The sequence below is a fragment of the Salmo salar genome, chromosome 23 (assembly GCF_965601325.2).
Source record: "Salmo salar chromosome 23, fSalSal1, whole genome shotgun sequence".
In the NCBI taxonomy this organism is placed as follows: Eukaryota; Metazoa; Chordata; class Actinopteri; order Salmoniformes; family Salmonidae; genus Salmo; species Salmo salar.
The window spans coordinates 10,342,501-10,362,404 of record NC_138313.1 but is presented as its reverse complement, the minus strand read 5'-3'; the positions used below and the strand labels follow the sequence as shown (position 1 = coordinate 10,362,404).

Genomic DNA, 19,904 nt, shown 5'->3' with positions numbered 1-19,904 from the left:
CTGGATGTTGATCCCGCATACGGGACGGAGCCCGTCCAGAGGTTAAAGAATAGGTGATATTTTAATGTTTTTATAGCAATCAATGATATTGTAATAATCCCATTCTACCCACTTATTTTTAACAGCCAATGCAATTTACCATAAACCTGTCATTACCACCACAATGTAAATATATTTCTTAAACCTTTTTTTTTACACTTTAAATATCACACTTCAAGTATAAAACACTTGTGTCCAACCACTTTAATTTCAACAAGAAATGGCATTGTTGATGGTAGGCTCCATGCAGGTGTACAAGGACAGCCAGTGCAGGCTCTTATTTATTGAATTAAGGAATTCAAATAAAGATTTCTAAATGTGGTAGTACCAATCCTATAGACAGAGAAACCAAATAATCCAAAACCCCATTTGTTTGTCATTCAGTTCTTTTTAAAGTTGAATGTTTAATGTGATGGTGACGACATCGGCAGAAGGTGTTTTACGAAAACTGAGTAAAAACTGGTATTGACTGTGACCGTACAGTATATTGGTCACAGTCAATACCAGTTTATGGTTCCTGACAAAATAAGACTTTCTGTTACATTTTTTTGTTCTTGTAAAGAAACATACTTATTTTTTATAAGAAATACGAAAAGTGCCATAGTTGAAAAATAACCCATTAGGTAAACATAAAATTTGGGATCAAATACTCAGAACATTGCTTTTATAATTATTATACTGTATATTGATTTTCACTTCACCACCATTCAAAGCAGGCTATGAGGGAATATAATACAGTTAAGGTAGATGTAACGGCTGGTTTAGGTGTAAAGTGGCTACTGTAGACATTCTGGAGTGGATAGCAGAATTTCATTACCTTCAGGCTGGGTTTCATTCAATTACGCTTCACATTTGTGATTGAATTCCATTTTACCTTTCTGTGAGCTTTCTGAGCTCGCAATTTGTATAAATGGGAGGTGAGGTTGGCACTGAGGTGTGAGAGCTAGATGTGTTTGTCTGTCTTTTATGCCTGCCTGCCTGCCTGTCTGCTAGCAGAACTAGATCTACATGTCTGTCACTGTTAGCCCAGACACAATCAATTATGGAGTGTCTTAATTTTTCACCATGCATGAATGTTTTCAAGAGGACCAATGGGAGGAGACTGGCAGCAAAATAGACTATGAAGTCACACTTGAGACTGTGATGACATGATCAATCACCAAGGTCTGAAATTGCCAGTCTAAAACAAGACTAGATATCACAGATTGAAAGATTTATTTGAAGACGTTACTCACTCACTCATAGGATGCAGGTGGTTAGAGGGGAAATCAGGCTTCTCCGAATTTAGAAGAAAATCATTTGATATCTGCAGATTTTCAAGCACGTCACTAATGCCAATGCCACATAAGAAGATTTACAAAGTTCCTAAGAACATTTTGAGGAATTGCGAACTATCTTATGCACTTCTTATTTTTTTCCCCCTTAAGAAGTTTACGTTTTTTCGTAAGTAATGTTTTGTGAATCCGGCCCCTGGTCTATTACTACAGCAGAGCCTGAAGAGCAGGTCTGTAATACTACAGCAGTGTCTGACAAGAGGAGAGGTGTTGTCAGGGAACAGTCCTAATCCCCCTGTAATGGCACCCAAAGATGTAGCTGTTGGAGTTGATGCCAGGTCAAATGAAAAGGAGCAGAGCCGTAACAGGAAATACAATTTAATAATGTCAAATGGCAGTCTCAAAAGCGTGCAGTATGTGTTTCTATCTATCATACCTCCAGACCAGGAACATTGCTGTCCAATATGATGGATATAGTTTCAAGGTAACAGCAAGGAGTGTATCAGTTCAATTGAATACAGGACACCTGTTGCAATACCCTACAAAACCTATCCCATCCCCTATGTGATAAATGTCATTCTGCGCAGGGTACACTACTCCACTGCTTTGCCCTATGCTCTAACTTGTATGGTTATTGGTGTGTAATTTTTAGGATCCTCTCTGAAGTTCTGGAGACTTCAATTGACCCAGACCCGGTTCTGATAATCCTAGGAGTGTCTGAATCCCTAAACGGATTAACCAACTCCCAACAACAACTAATCTCTTAGTCTCATTTCAGCAAAAAAAATGTATCTTGTTGTTTTGGAAAAGGAGGGAAGCTCCCTCTACCAAATTATGGCTCAGTGAATTGGCAAACACTGTACACTTAGAAAGAATTAGATATATTCTGAACAATAAATTATCAACATTTGATCAAATCTGGCAGCCTCTCCTCTCTTACTTGGACCAGTCGGCATTGTGAATTTGGACATTTTAACGCACTCTCAATTCTAATATTTTAATCTACCCTTGGGTGGCATGTGCTTGCCCCAGCACCCGAGCAGTGGGGGGATAGGGGGGTGACATCTGCCCTCTTTCTGTTTACCTGTCCTTGTTCTGTATGTCTTATTTTGTATTATTTACTTTGTACCTAGAACTCGGGGTCTTCTTGTTTCTGTCTGTTTTATGTTTAGATAAGAATTGCATACTTGCCTTTTCTACAAAATACCTATACACCATTCTAGTGTGTGTGTTCAATAAATATATTTGAACAGAAAGAAAAAAAAAACTATCCCAACCTTGATCAGCACAGCACAAATGTTGGGGTTGCGATAGCAACGAACATCAGATCACGTCCTCTGACCATTTACAGTGCATTCGAAAAGTATTCAGACCCCTTGACTTTTTCCAAATTTTGTTACGTTACAGCTAGGGCTTCTGTGGTCACAACATTTTGTCAAGCTGGTGATTGTCAAGCAAATAACTGTCTCACGGTACTTGACAAACACATTTAGCATCTCCTGGCTTCCACACACAGCCTACAAGCTACTGATGCAGACCTTTGGAACATCTACATTGTAAGGCTGCATGATGCGTCTCTAATGACTTGAAAAAAATAGCTTGAAAGGCATGAGCTCTGCTTAGTTTTTTTGTGTAGGCTGTACACAGTTCATCAGTCTCGCATTCACAATTTGACAAGCAATTGATAATGCCTCGAATTTCACGGTGGTATCCCCTTTGTGGGATCCTAATGCACCCTAAGAAATCCATGCCTTTTGTGGCCATTGTGCCCTTGAATAAGGCTGTAACGTAACACCCTGTGATGGCTGGCTGGTCTGGCACTGAGGAGTTTCTTTCTCTCTCGGCTTCCAAATCTGCTAATTGGAGACTGAACATCTGTTGTGTTTGACCTGCTGCTCTAACAGACTACAGTTATATGGGTTATACAGCTGGGTGATGGGAGGGTGGAGGGACCTACAGAGACTTAAAACAGAAGCAGTAGCACACTTACTGCAAATTAACCCCAGATAGAATAGGATAGCACAGGATAGGATAATAGAATAGGACATCCTTACTTCTCAAACAGGCTGGGGAGTCATTCAAGGACAGCGAGAGGCAGAGTGTATCTGGCTACAGAGAGTGAGATATTGCAACAATTGCGTATGCCTGGTAGGAATAGATGAGGTTGGTTAGCGGCTTGATGAAGGCTGTGTGTGCAGTGACCCACCTCACTGCTTTCCATCCTGACTATTAGATTGAAATGGATAGTGTTCCTTCCCAGTGACGCCTCTGACACACACAGAGCAATCTAAGCCCACTTCCACAACCATCGCCAGGCACACTCATACCGACACACCCACACACATTACGCATGCAATCACTATATACTCACTTACATTTAAACACAGACACACTACTAAGCCCTGAGCTCACTGGCTGATGGGTCATCTGTGGGCCTGGCTGTAACAGTTTGTGTTATTTAATCAGGCCGTCTCTCGCTAGCCTGCAGCTGTGGTTCTGCACCTCCACTCAATTAAATTCAAAGAGGCTTTATTTGGCATGGGAAACATGTCTACAGTGCCAAAGCAAGTGAAATAAACAAACAAAAGTGAGAAGACACAAAACATAAACAAAAAACGATTTGAATTTAAGAGTGAATATTGCACTCAGAGGACTCATCTCTAGGTTCATCTCTCTGTAAGTGAGGGCTTTGTGGTGGAATGTGTGGGCATCGCTTCCTTTCAGGTGGTTGTAGAATTGAACAGCTCTTTTGTGGATTTTGATAACTAGCAGATATATTCCTAATTCTGCTCTGCATGCATTGTTTGGGGTTTTGCGTTATACACAAAGTATATTTTTGCAGAATTCTGCAATTGGGTTTAGTCCGAGGTAGGTATAGCTCTTTGTGTGCTCTAGGGCAGGTATTCCCATACTGGGGTACGCCAAATAAAGTAAGCAATGCCGTCGGGAGTACGCCAAATAAAAATGTGATTCACATAAAAATAAAAAATATAAATATTCACGTTTTCAAACAGTACCTTTTATATTTTCCAACAGGTCTATACATTTGGGGGAGGTTTTTTCTCTCGCTTAAGTAGCCTCGTTGCACTGCCAAAAATATCATTTAAACCATCTAGTGTTCCGCGAAATAACAACACAATGTCAAATACAGGAAGCCTAGTCAAATAATTAACATCCAATCACATAAACCGTTACTCTCTCGTGGGAAACCTTCACTCTTGCGCAGACATTAGAAACAAAAATTGACAATTTGAAAAATAAGCCACGGGAGTTTTTGGAGCTAGAATAAAGATTACTTTCGAGTAGTAAGACATGTATAAAAGCAACAGATACCATTAATAAGAAGGGGCTAGAAGCGTCTTATATGGTGCGCTACCGAGTGGCTAGGACAGGCAAGCCCCATACTATTGAGGAGGACTTAATTATTCCTGCTGCCGTGGATATGGCTGGGACAATGCTGGGGGAAAAGGCCAAAAAAACTATACAGACAATGACTTCATCAAACAACACTGTTTCACGATGCATCAGTGACATGGCAGGAGACGTTTTGAAACAATTACTGCTTCACATACAAGCCAGTGAATTACATGCATTACAGCTGGATGAGTCAACAAACGTGTCTGGCCTGGCACAGCTCATGGTATGTCAGTTAAGTTTATGGGGGTATGGGACTATAAAAAGTTTGGAAACTACGGCTCTAGGGCAACGGCGTCTAGATAGAATTTGTAGTTGTCCTGGCAACTGGACCTTTTTTGGAACACCATTATTTTTGTCTTACTGAGATTCAGGGCCCAAGGCTGACAGAATCTGTGCAGAAGATCTAGGTGCTGCAGTATGCCGTCCTTGGTTGGGGACAGAAGCACCAGATCATCTGCAAACAGACATTTGATTTCCGAGTCCAGTAGTGTGAGGCCGGATGCTGTAGACTATTCTAGTGCCCTTGCCAATTAATTGATTTACTGTATATGCTCAAGCTGCATCCCTGTCTCACCCCACGACCCTGAGGATATAAATCAGTGTTTATTGCACACTTGTTTGTGTACAGTGCATTGATTTTATGTTTTTCCCCAATACCATTTTCCATTAATTTGTATAGCAGACCCTCGTGCCAATTGAGCCCAAAAGCTTTTTTGAAATCAACAAAACAGGTTTTCTTTGTTTGTCAATACAGGTGTGCAGGGTGTATATGTGGTCTGTCATACGATATTTTGGTAAGAAGCCAGTTTGTCGTTTGCTCAAACAACAGAAATGTCAGCTCTGCTTCCAGCTCCTAAGCAACTTTTCCATATTTAAAAAAAACATATATTTCTTACATTATTAGGCCAGAATTTTTGGGTGTTATTACATACAGCCGGAAATAACTTTGGGATATCAGGGCGGCAGTAACTCACCAGCATTACAACCAGGAATACGACTTCCACAAATTGGATACTTTGTTCGTACCCCCCAGGGCAATTGAACTTATTCCAGAGGCTGCTCCTAAACACAGCCGGCGAAGAAGAGGAAATTCCGAGTGGACTTCAAATCCCACATATCAGGTGTGCACACCATCCACTGCTTCTGAGATTATTACTCGCTAATGTTCAGTCTCTGGACAATAAAGTAGATGAGCACAGGGCGAAGATCTCCTTCCAGAGAGACATACTCTGTTTCATGGAAACATGACTCTCTCGGGATATACTGTCCCCGTTCATACAGCCGGTTGGGTTCTCAGTACATCGCGCAGAGAGGAATAAAGAACTCTCCGGGAAGAAGAAAGGCGGTAGTGTATGTTTCATGATTAACTACTCATGGTGTGATTATGATAACATACATAAACTCAAGTCCTTTTGTTCACCTGACCTAGAATACCTCACAATCAAATGCTTTCAAAAAGGCTTTACAACGAAAGGAAAACATTAGATTATTTATGTCAGCAGAGTACCCAGCCAGAAATAATCAGACACCCATTTTTCAAGCTAGCATATAATGTCACAAAAACCCAGAAGACAGCTAAATGCAGCACTAACCTTTGATGATCTTCATCAGATGACAACCCTAGGACATTATGTTATACAATACATGCATGTTTTGTTCAATCAAGTTCATATTTATATCAAAAAACAGCTTTTTACATTAGCATGTGACGTTCAGAACTAGCATACCCCCCGCAAACTTCCGGGGAATTTACTAACAATTTACTAAATTACTCACGATAAACGTTCACAAAAAGCATAAGAATTATTTTAAGAATTATAGATACAGAACTCCTCTATGCACTCGATATGTCCGATTTTAAAATAGCTTTTTGGTGAAAGCACATTTTGCAATATTCTAAGTACATAGCCCAGCCATCACGGGCTAGCTATTTAGACACCCGGCAAGTTTAGCCTTCACCAAAATCAGATTTACTATTATAAAAGTTTGATTACCTTTTGTTGTCTTCGTCAGAATGCACTCCCAGGACTGCTACTTCAATAACAAATGTTGGTTTGGTCCAAAATAATCCATCGTTATATCCGAATAGCGGCGTTTTGTTCGTGCGTCCCAGACACTATCCGAAATGGTAAATCAGGGTCGCACGCATGGCGCAATTCGTGACAAAAAAATTCTAAATATTCCAATACCGTACCTCGAAGCATGTCAACTGCTGTTTAAAATCAATTTTTATGCAATTTATCTCATAAAAAAGCGATAATATTCCGACCGGGAATCTCCTTTTCGGCAAACAGAGGAAAAAACACAAAGACGGGGGCAACCAGTGCACGCGCCTAAGCCCACAGTCCCTTGATCGGCCACTTGAGAAAGGCGATAATGTGTTTCAGCCCGGGGCTGAAATGACGACATTCAGGTTTTTCCCGGGCTCTGAGAGCCTATTGGAGCCGTGGGAAGTGTCACGTTACCGCAGAGATCCTTTGTAATTGAATGAGATGTCAAAGAAAGACAATAAATGGTCAGACAGGCCACTTCCTGTAAAGGAATCTCTCAGGTTTTGACCTGCCATTTGAGTTCTGTTATACTCACAGACACCATTCAAACAGTTTTTGAAACTTTGGAGTGTTTTCTATCCAAAGCCAATAATTATATGCATATTCTAGTTACTGGGCAGGAGTAGTAACCAGATTAAATCGGGTACGTTTTTATCCAGCCGTGTCAATACTGCCCCCTAGCCCTAACAGGTTAATTCTATTCTTTTACTTTTAGATTTGTGTGTACTATTGTGAATTGTTAGATACTACTGCTCTGTTGGAACCAGGAACCAACATTTCACTACACCTGTAATGACATCTGCTAAATATGTGTATGTGACCAATACAATTTTATTTGCGATTTGATACTGCAGATTTCTTTACTGAGATTGCTGTTGATGCAGATTCCACAGTAATTATTGGGGTCAAATTTGTCTCCACTTTTGTGGATTGCGGTGATCAGTCCTTGGTTGGGTAAGACATTTTTAAGTATAGCCAATTGGAATGTGTGGTCTGTATGTTTGATTATTTCATTTAGGATACCATCAACACCACAGGCCTTTTTGGGTTGGAATCCAATAACAATCCACACACACACACACACACACACACACACACACACACACACACACACACACACACACACACACACACACACACACACACACACACACACACACACACACACACACACACACACACACACCACCCTCCATTCAGTATCTCCTGAGTCCCCCTGCTGTTGCCCCCCAGACAAACATGTTGTTCTTTCCACCCCACTGTGTGTGTGTGTGTTAGTTTAAGTAATCTGACAGAGTGGAGAGGGACTATCCCTGCCAGCAAGCCTGAGTGGCCTACTATACAGTCCTGCTAGAGGCGTCAGCATGCTTCATTTCAGTTGGCGCCTAGCGTGCCTGCATATTCCCCTAAAAGACATTTGCTTGAAAACTGAGAAAAGAAAAGCGGCAATAGCACTGTTTGTCAATTTTTAGACGCCGTAGCCAGTATACACTTCCTTAAAATAGTCAACTCAAGAAATCTGTCATTAAGTTTTACGTTGTCATGTCTACTCCCACTCCCTCCCTCCGGCGTTCGTCATTGCCAGTTTACTAACCACTGCACCTGGCATTCATCATTACGCGCACCTGCGCTTCATCATTAAACACACCTGGACTCCATGACCTCACTCATTACCTCCCCTTTATCTGGCACTCCCTTAGGTTCTTTCCCCAGGCACTATTGTTTCTGTTGTTCATGTCTAGACGCTACTCCTACATTGTATCGTTACTTGTTATATTAAACTTACCACCTGCTTCTCGAATCCCAGCGTCTACTTGACAGATGTTTTTTTGCCGTAGAGATCTTAGTGCAGTTTTACATCTAAGATGTTTGGTGCAGTACATTTCAATGAAAAAATTTGTATGAAAACAAGTTGTCTCTCGTTGAATGATAAGAGACTTTATTGAATCCCTACTGTTGACCAATCACTGACGAAGGTGTGTCGAACTTAAACATCACAAAATATATGCACAAACTCTATCGAACTGTTTCAACTGGGAAGCATGTGGACGCCTTAACCCACAGAAATTGCCTTTATCCCTATCAAGCCTCAAGGTGACAGCTAACGTTTAAAAGAGGTTTACGAGTATTTTATATTACTAGCAACTTGTCAAGTTGGCTAGCTTGTTCCAGTTAGTTTTCTCGTCAGGAATGAAGCCGGTAGAGTAGCTACCTTGCAAAATCGACAATTTTCATTCATAATTTATGCATTGACAGTTTGGAGTGGATCCCAATCTGCACTCACCGCATCTATCATCCATAACAAACAGGGCGCGCAGGCTATTGAGGATGTGCAACTTTTATTTTCTGTTAAATAAAATGCTTTTTTTTAGCAAAGACTGGCATACATTTGCATCTTTACAGAAAACATGTGCTTTGACTGGAGCTCTGGATTGGCTTTTTTTTTAGCAGAGATGTGTTTTGTAAATAGCATCCTTAGTGATGTGGACACCAAGGAACTTGAAGCGCTCGACCCGCTTCACTGAGCTATTTGTAGGTTTGATCAGAGGCATGCATTTTACCACTCACTCACTGGGGACTACTGAAGAGGTATTATTCTTCTCTAAAACATTCCTTTCCCTTCCTCCCCCACTGTCTCTTCTGTGCCTTTAGATTTTTGAATTATGTGAGGAACTTATCCTTAGCCACTCTGGGAAGGGGGATGAGAGGGAATGAGTGTTGTTGGAACACTACTTCAATGTTGTATGAACGTTACTTACATCATTGGGCGACACTGTCAGCACACTTCTGCTCTTCCTCATCTTCCGTAGAGTATTCCTTGTTCAGTTCCACAGCCAGCCAGCTTCACATACACACCTGGAACACACACACACACACACACACACACACACACACACACCCACACACACGTGTTACTGTTGTAGATTGCAAAGAGGAACACACGCATACATGTGATGTTGTGTGACACATGTTAGTGTAGTTGTTTAGTATCTGATATAAAATATACATAGTAAAATAAAAGACAAGATGGTTTCCATTATTTTTATTTTGACAGGGAGTCATACTGAGACCAAGGTCTCTTTCTCAGATGAGATCTGCATTCACGTCAATAACACACCAATATACACACCCATAACACACATCAATACAATCAAACCACAATCAGAGAAAACAAACACATTCTTCAGTAAAGAAAAAGGTACACAATCAGTCTTTTGAATTGCACTAGAGGTTCCAATTCATTCAATTTTAAAGAGGCATTGATAAAAGCAGATTTACCTAACTCTGTGGAGATCAAAGGGCTCTCGAGAGTTCGCCATTCCTGAGACCGTGTATTGGTACGTCTATAAGTTAACAATGAAGTAAAGTACGGCGGAAGTTAATGCAGGAGGGCTTTATAAACAGAGTGCAATGCATCAATCTATGGAATTGCAAAGGGGGGCCAGCCTACTTTCTGATATAGAATGCAGTGACGTGTGCTGAACTTGTCGCCCATAATAAAGCTGCATTCATATAGACAATATCTGTCACGTATACTCCCCCTCCGGCGCTCGAAGTCACCAGGCTGCTACTTATTACGCACACGTCACAATCATTACGTGCCTCATCAGACTCACCTGGACTCCATCACCTGCCTCCCTATATATGTCACTCCCTTTGGTTCGTTCCCTAGGCCTTATTGTTTTCTGTTTGTACGCTACTCGTGTTTCTTGTTTTGTTCCCTGTGTTATTTATTATTAGTCACTCCCTGTACTTGCTTCCCGACTCCCAGCGTACACGTTACAATATCCCCATAGTTTATAACCGGTATGAATATCGACTGAATGATTTTGTTTTCTGCTGTTTTAATGAAAGGCATGACTTAATCCAATAAAATAAGTCCATTTTAAATTCTTAATTTCTTAACCCGTGTGCGGTGTTCATGTTTTTGTTATTCACCCAATGTTCACAGGTCTGATGGACCCACAACATTATTGGGTTTTTAAAACAAAGCCATAACAATTTATATAAAAATACATAGATGTTGACTAATATCAATTACAAGCAATATAGACATACATATAGACATACATGGTTAATATTTGCCATTTACCTCTGCTAGATCACATTTTTCAATAAAACCAGTTTTTTAATAAAATGTATAAACATGATTTATTCCACCCATGTCTTGATTATCTTAAACAAATAAATATAACAAGGTTTATCATCACTATTGATGTTTATTGCTTTGAAATGAACAAATTGGAAGGACAAATTTTACATACACTATTTTATGGAAATTATAAATGAGCCCCATTGAACACAAATTAAGGCTGGTCTACACACCACAAGAGGGACAGAGTTTTACTGTGTGTGTTGCAAATGCATTTCTTGCACTTGATGCATGTGTATTGTCTTCCTGTCCTTCTTGGGTCCACATACATCGCAACGCTTATTCTTGTTGCTACCGGCTGCAATCTAGAATGATAAACACTTAGTTCAGGAATTGTACTAACATCTCACTCACTCACATATATAGTTACAGCAGGCCAAGGTAGGAGAGTCTCTCACTCACACGCACACACGCAACATCACTCACACTTACTTCCGGTATTGGAGTTGTTAGTTCTGTGGGTCGGGCGGATGGGGCACCAGCATCCTCCTCACTATGGCTGCAGAAGCTGGGGTCCTTGGGATATGTTGCCTCCTCTGGATTTGAGGTCTTACTAATGACTTGCCCAGCTCCTCAACAAAGAGCAGTCTCCTCTGGAGCTTCCCTCTGTTCCAATCTGGGTTCAACGCCATCTAAATGACAAACGCATTGTATGCCGAAATGTCCATGATGTTGAAGAATATCACAAGTGGCCAGCATAGGGTTCTTCTTTTGCATCTGTACCCAGTCACCAGCTTCTCTAAATTGTCCCTCCTTTTGTGGCATTGTAATCCATTATGATTTCTGTTTTTTTGACATGAGTACCACATTTTTGCCTTTCTCTGCTGGTGAGCTGATTGCTGACGGTCTGGTCCTGGGACTGGCAGCTGACGGGCTGCTCCTGGGGCTGGTTCAGGGTCAATCTCACCCTCCTTTCAAATCACTGTCAGACTCCTAATTGACAGAGGCATGATCCTCATATTTGGAAAATTCTTCATCTTCCAAAGTGGAAGATGCTCCTTCCATACTAGCTTCTCTCTCTCTGCAAAAATTATTTCTAAGGCCCTCTGAGCAGAGATTATTTTTGCCATACTGATTGATTGTGGTAAGGAGCCACACATGCAAAGCTATTTGTGTCCCTCCCCCAATTTGCACCTGGCTGGGGTAGTGTGTGGTAAATATTGAAAATGGGTCCCACAGACCCGAACACCACACAAGGGTTAACTAACTCATCAACATGCTTTTTGAAAGATAGCTTTTTGTAAATCCTGATGCCCAGATATTTATAAGCGGGGACATCATCAATGAGGGCACCTTCCAAAGCACATATGCATAAATCATCAGATACATTTTTGCGTGATTTGGAGAATAACATATACTTGGTTTTACCTGCATTAAGTACCAATTTCAGTTCAACAAAGGCCTTCTGTAAAGCAATGAAGGCAGATTGTAGTTCAGATAGAGCCTGGTCAACTGTGGCGCCAACAGCATCTTCTGCATATAGGTGTATGTAAAAAAAAAAAAATCTAAAATTGTTTTAATGCAATTTTTTTTTTTTATAGACAGTAAACAGTACAATCAATCACTGTGGGACACCTTTCGTAATATCAAGGAAACCTGACATAACACCATCCCAAAAAACACGTGTCCTGTCAGTCAAGTATTTTTCAAACCAATTACATGATGCCTGATCCATGCCGATGGCAGACAATCTTTGAATCAATACATAGTGGTCAACAGTATCGAAAAGCCTTCAATAAGTCAAACAGTTCAGCACAGTGCTTCTTCCTATCCATACCCTCAATCACATAATTGAACACCAAGGTTGCTGCAGATGACCAGACTGGTGAACACTTAGAATACATCTCGTGCCTAGAAAGGATCTAAGCATACAGTTGATTAATGATTCTAAAATGTTTGCTTGACAAAGATAGATTTGAGACATGGCAATAATTATTTAGGTTTAAGGGTCACCACCTTTGTGGAGAGGGAGCACATGGGCTGCCTTCTCAGCCCTGGGGATAGCAACCGAGATGATGATGATCAGATAAAAAATGGGTCAATGACTCCGTAATCAGCAGATGAGCCCGAGTGGATTTTTTTTTTTTTACATCAATCTTAAGGCATCTAGCATATCACAAGTACAACATTGTAGAAATGAAACAAAAATTCACTAGAAGTTGACTGATCTTCTAATGAGCTAACTGGAGTCTGTGAGAGGGGAGGAGCAGTTGACTGACTGACCAGGGTCAATAAAACCACAATTTCTTTCAAATAAAAAAGCCACCCAAGATAAAAGCATCACTTATCAAATTTTTTCTCGGTAACGATGCCAGAGTCTGACATCTTGCTTTCCACACTTCAGTGCATTAACAGTGTAACGTGCCATTTGGAGGATTCGGAGAGTGGACCATCAGCTATATGAAAGATAAGACATGGACACTAGACAGCATACTGTAGTGATGCGCGGGTTGACTCATAACCCGCAGTCCCCGCGGTTATATCCTCGGGGCAGACGGGTTTAGGGTAATTAAATATTGTGTAGCTGAAGGGCGGGCGGGTTGAATAAAGATACAAAAATACTTAAAAAACCCATATGTGTAATTATTGTGAAATTTATATAGGCTTAATTAAGGTTCTTTATTTTAGGCTGAATTAATTGAACATCGCCAAATGCATAATTAAAAGAAAATTGCCCCTATTTGATGCAACCCTTGCTGTTAATAGATCGCAATGCAGTATACAACTGAGCTAAACGTTTGGAACAAGTTCACTTTCTCATCCGTAGCCTAAAAACGCACAAGTTAGCTGTTTAGTTCACATCTGAAGGCTAGGGGGCATTTAGGACGTCTTCTACTGCTGATTGCTAAATTATCCTAATGATTATGATCACACTTCCTCAATTCAAATATTATGGCGACACTATACCAAAGTTAGTTTCGTATAGTTTACAAACTTGGGAACCAAGCTTGAGTTTTATCAGTGTAGCCTTTAAAAAAAAACTCCAGGCTTCAGTCATAACTGTCAATTTATAGAACAAAAAATAAAGAATTACAGGGGGCAGTTTTGAGAATTTATCCCGTCCAAATCGTCCTCTGGAATAACGGATATTCTGGGGTAATACATAACCAACGTTCTCTAGTAATACTAGTCCAGTGTGAATAGGGCTATAGCCTTAATAATAACTCCTGCAGAATTAAGCATTTCTTGCAGTAAAAGTATACACCAAATGTCGCCAAAATTTGGACTTGGGAACAGGAGTGGAGAAATGTCTTTCTTTCATCTTGAGAGAATGCAATGCTCAGTTACATACCATCTATAGAGGTGTTGTCTTCATCATAAAAACGGATAATATTCAACCACATAAAATATGCATCGAAGCCAAACTAAAATCTTATCAGAAACACGTTGGGTCGTTTCCACAACTCTATTTTCCTTACAACCGATTTAAAGAGGTGTCATTTGGACACTTTGCACAGAAAATCTTTCCTGTTTAGTTTTTTTTGTCATCTTTGCTCCCCGAAAGATGACAGAACTTTACCGATGTCAACTAGATTTGAAGGATTAATTCTATTGATTTATTACGTTATTCTGTTGAGCAAGGGTTTATTCAGTCTTCTAGGGCAAAATATAATGACAAAAGAGAAGCTACAGTATATGTATCTAATTATAGACAAGTTGACTAACAAATAGCCTACCAAAGAGTTGTAAATTATAAGCAGAAACATATCTAAATCAGGCCAATAAATATCCTGCACCCCCTGTCAAAAAATCGTTCTGCAGTCTTTGACTCAGCCTATAGTGCATTTTCTATATTTGCGGGTTAGGGTTGGGGGCGAGCCTCATATTTTCACTTTATCAAATATAATCGGGCTGCTGTTGATGGGTTATTAGCAATTGCAGGCGGGTAGGGGTGAACAAACAGCTGACCTGTGCACCATTAGCATACAGAGCTCAACTGGACATGTAACGTGGTATGCTAGCTTGCATTTAGCCACACATCCCTTGGTCAAGTGATAACTTCAGCAGATTTTCGGTTCCACAGTCATTAAAACGTGCAGGCTGGCATTTATGAATATCATCTCTAGGCTAGGGGGCAGTATTCTGAATTTCGTCTGTCTGACGTGCCCCTAAGTAAACTGCCTGCTACTCAGGCCCAGAAGCTAGGATATGCATATAATTGGTAGAATTGGATAGAAAACACTCAGAAATGTCTAAAACTGTTAAAATAATGTCTGTGAGTATAACAGAACTGATATGGTAGGCGAAAACCCGAGGAAAATCCATCCAGAATTTTTGTTTTTGAGCTCCCAGGCCATTCCTATGTTGGCCTATTAAATTTACAACCAAAAATCGACCAGATTGCAGTACCTATGGCTTCCACTGGATGTCAACAGTCTTTAGAAAAGGTTTCAGGCTTGTTTTTTGAAAAATTAACAAGTAGTTGTACTACCCATTAGGACTCTAGTCTTGTGGCGTGCGTGAATGAGGGCGCGCACTTCGTTATTTATATCCGGTATTGAACATACTACATTCCGTCTTAAATTTTAGCATTTATTTACATATTAGGGTACCTGAGGATTGATTAGAAATGTTGTTTGACTTGTTTGGACGAAGTTTACCAGTAACTTTTGGGATTCCTTTGTCTGCATGTTTTATGAGTTGAACGGGTGGATTACTGAATCAAACGTGCCAACTAAACTGACTTTTTTGTGATATAAAGGACTTTACCAAATGAAATGTCCATTTGTTGTGTAGCTGGGGCACTTGGGATTGCAAACAGAGGAAGAGCTTCAAAGGTAAGTGATTTATTTTATCACTATTTCTGATTTTTGTGACGCCTCTGCTGGTTTGGAAAATATTTTTATGCTAGGTGTATGCGGGCGCTGTCCTCAGACAATAAAATGCTCTGCTTTCGCCGTAAAGCCTATTGTAAATCGGACAAAGCGGTTCGATTACCAAGATTCTAAGCTAAAGAATGATGTATGACACTTGTATTTTTCTGAGCATTTAATATTACGATTATTGTATTTTAAATTTCACGCTCTGCAATTTCACCGGATGTTGTCGTAGTGGAATGCTAGCGGGACACCTAACCCAAAGAGGATATTGCCCTGGAGGCAGCTCTGCAGTGTGTTCACTAGCTGGCACAGCCAAAAAGTCATAAAATCTGATTTTATACCTAACCCTTACCTTAACCACACTGCTAAACTTAATGCCTAACGCTTACCTTACATTTTTATTTTCATACATTTTACCGATATAGCTAATTTTGACTTTGCAGCTGGTCCATCTGGTGGAAATCGCTCAGTTCTGCCTCCAGGACAAGATTCATGACAATAAATGTCAACCTGCTAAAAAAGCATAACAAAAACACTGCTGCCACCAATGCAATGCTCCGTTTGGAGGATTCGAAGCTGGGACCATCAGCTATGTGAAAGAAGAGACTTGGACACAAGACAGCATATGGCGCTCAACAGGACGTGACTTTATTCCAGGACATGTGACCACCGTCTCAATTAGTTCACGTGACACAGGTTAATTTATAGACACAAGTCAGACATTAGTAATCAATGATGAACATCCAATTCTCATCCTTACAACTGTTTTCCAAAATTGTGACGGATCACCAGCAGAGTCTGATATAGAACTTAGAAAGTAGCTTGATTTAGCTTTCTTAAATTAAGGAAGTACTGTACATCTATTGTACAGTATATAGTAGGGGTTGTGTCTAGATTAGTAGTATGCAGCTTGTGTTACACACAACCTCAGGGTGAACCCTGCCATGTAAAACTGATAAGAATCTACAGGATGTGGAGGAAATTAATAACCCTTACTTATGTGGTTATTGAATTGAGCAAACAGTGATGTGAGATGCTAGAGACAAACAAATGTCTTTTCACTGTACAACGTCAATGCCATTCACATAGTGGTCTATTAAGAATTACTGCAGTGTCTGGGACAGAGAGCTCTTTGACTGGGCTAGATCTGACCTGGGCTAGAGGGGGGAAAAGAGAAAGGAGTAGAGAGGGATTGTGTTCAAACCCAGGACTTCTCTCTCCCATGACACTCCTTTCCAACACGACATAAGATGGTGTGTGAAGGAATAGATCAGGGTCAGAAAAAGCAAGCACACCAACAACAAGTAGACCCACAGTGAGTTAGACTGAATGATCCAATCCACCTGGGAAAACCAGGTATTTGCACTCTGTGTTTTGGTGTGGAGTAAATCTGCTCTCCTCAATGGCTCTGTGTTCGCTCTCTGTCTCCATTCAGGCCTCATTGTACAAACACAATATTATTCTGACTGTTGACTCACCTTCCAATCCCCATAACAGTTCCATAGTGCACTGCTACTCAAGGGAGGGATGTTTTCTGTCAAACCTGAGGTAACTGATCAGATTTGAGAGTTCCACAAAAACATGACATCCACTTTCAAAAATAGTATCTACTAAAACTGCAATATGTAACTTTTTGTATTTATTTTAATGCTCAAAAGCTCCAACAGATCGCTAGTGGTCATCCAATGTGATGCAACAGTAACAATATTGTGCCTCTAGCCTGCCTGAGAACAGTTGTATTCATAGGTTGTTATTTTCCATCGGGTCAGATTTCCCTGCCAGATTTTGTGGGGCTCACAATGAGTGACTCGTTTTCCGTCAGTGAGGAGGCGGTGTGATACTGTAGCTAGCTAGCTGAGCCCATGGCTAACACTTGGCTAATGGCTAGCATCGATAGCTAGCTTACAGACTTGGGAGACGTGAGGCGCTAACGACCTGACCCAGAAGCAACTACTCCTCCATCTAAATTTGGAGAGCAGACAGGCAAAAAGGGAAAGCAATAGAGCCCGGGCCAAGATGAGAGTAAACCTCAGATTTGCGTTCACACAGTGGAGAGAACTAAGGGAGTTGAAGGGATTCAAAACCGACCCTGTACATAGCTAAGCTGGCTTGCTGACATTTCTGACAAGTCAAAAACTGTACCCTGTTTCTGGTGCATGTATTTCATGACACTCATTTGCTACAACAAGTGGCAACTTTGTTTAAAAGTTTAATCACAGAATTGTAAAGCTACACCGTTACCGTGGAAATGTTCTCAACTGCACATCTCGTGTTCTTGATCTGAATGCCCCATCTTTAGTCAGCTGTTGTACAACACAACGTTCAAAAACGAGCTTGTTTTGATATCTGATCTAGGTCAGGAATGGTTATCTCCATTCCTCTGGGGCTTGATTGGTGACACACTTTTTCCCCAGAGGTCAAACAGTTTTAATTATTTGGATTGGTTTTCAGTTTAGAATGGAATTAGTATAAAGTGTGATATTCAGGCGTGATAGTTAATTCTATAGACAAAATAATCACCAAATATTACTCTATTTTTCAGCTAAGGAAGACTGTAATCACAAGTCTCAAAGGTCAAGTGTCTACACATTGAAAACTGCAAAGGACTACACCGACGTCCCAGAACTTCAGAGAGCAGTGTTGTGAAGACTGAGCTCTCAACTGGGGCTACAAAGGAGAATGATCCTGAGACTCTCTGAAGTGCCACCACCAACAGTGTCTGAGCTGCTACAACTTTGAGGAGTTTACCTTGCATTCTTGTTTATCGCTCTAATAAAACTGTTTGACCTGAGGTGTGCTGACTGCACCCTGTGTTGCGCGGCGATGTCTCCTCTTCTTCTGCATGAAAATCCTGATTTGGGTATACATAAAAGACCATGTAGTGAATTCAATGTTGTCTGTAACTGTTATCACATTGACATACACAGTTAGGGTTGCCAACTGTCCCGTATTAGCTGGGATGTCCCTTATATTGGGCTAAATTGGTTTGTCCCATACGGGGCCTCCCTTGTCCCGTATATTCATCCAATCACAGTATAGCGCCAATTCCTGCAAAGTCATTTCTGTTGTTCGGTCGGTTTAGCATATCAAGGAAATATGGATAAACCTGCAAAAAAGATAAGACTGCAGCTACAACAAACAATGGGAAGCAAAAAAGATGTGGGTTAAGCCCATCAGTGGTGACTCGATGAAAGCTTTCTGTACTTTATGCCGTTGGGAATTCTCAATTGGCCATGGAGGGGAGAATGACCTAATTCGGCATGCATCCTCAGAAATGCACAAGAAGGCCACGCTAGCTAAAGGTGCTAGCAATATCGGTGCATTCTTCGTGACGTCTACTGCGGAAAATGACAAAATCGCGTCAAGTGAAGCCTTGTATGTGTACCATACGGTTAAACACGGACTCAGCTACAACAGCACCGACTGTCTTGTTAAGCTCAACGGTGCTTCGTTTCATGACTCAAATGTTGTTTAGAAGATGCACTTGGCAAGAACGAAAGCTGAGGTGATTACAATGAATGTTTTAGGACCAACGACTATCTATGCAGGATATTTTGGATGAGCCCGTGTATTTCTGTTGCCAGTGATGCCTCAAACAAGGGAAATAGACAAATGTTTCCAGTGTGCATGAGATTTCAGTGTCTGATGTCTGGAGTGCAGTGCAAGTTACTTGACTTTTATGAAGACAGTGACGAAGCTGCAAATGGCATACATCAAGCTCTGATGAACTGTCTGGAAAAGCATGAACTGGATATTAGACACATCACAGCCGATGCAGCAGATAATGCCAATGTCGGAAAACACCACTCCGTTTACCAGTTATTGAGCAGTGCCAACAATCGCATTCTGAAAGCTAATTGCCCAGCTCACATAGCTCATAATGCCAGCAAGCACGTCTGCTGTCAGTGGATATTGAGACAATTGTTTTAAAGCTCTACAGCCACTTCTCAGTATCTGCTTCCCAAAGAGAGGAACTGCGTGCATTTATTTGCCTTTGTTAACTTTGAGTGGCGTGAAATTCTGCGACATGTTTGCACACGATGGCTCTCTCTTCATCCAGCTGTCGATCATCTCCTGCAAAGCTGGCCAGCTCTTACTTCATACTTCAGGTCCCTTGGAGACCTGTCCTGTGGTACTGAAGAGTATTTGT

General features: G+C 40.8%; 1 protein-coding gene across 1 annotated transcript in view; it reads right to left on the bottom strand.

Annotated features, from left to right (window-relative positions):
• LOC145850484 (3',5'-cyclic-AMP phosphodiesterase 4B) overlaps positions 1–19,904 on the bottom strand; it is a 99,156-nt gene that overhangs the window by 37,450 nt on the left and 41,802 nt on the right. Inside the window, exon 2 of the mRNA XM_082967912.1 lies at positions 9,541–9,637. Coding sequence (XP_082824038.1) covers positions 9,541–9,582 — 42 coding nt within the window. The 5' untranslated portion in view covers positions 9,583–9,637. The remainder of the gene's footprint in view (positions 1–9,540; positions 9,638–19,904) is intronic.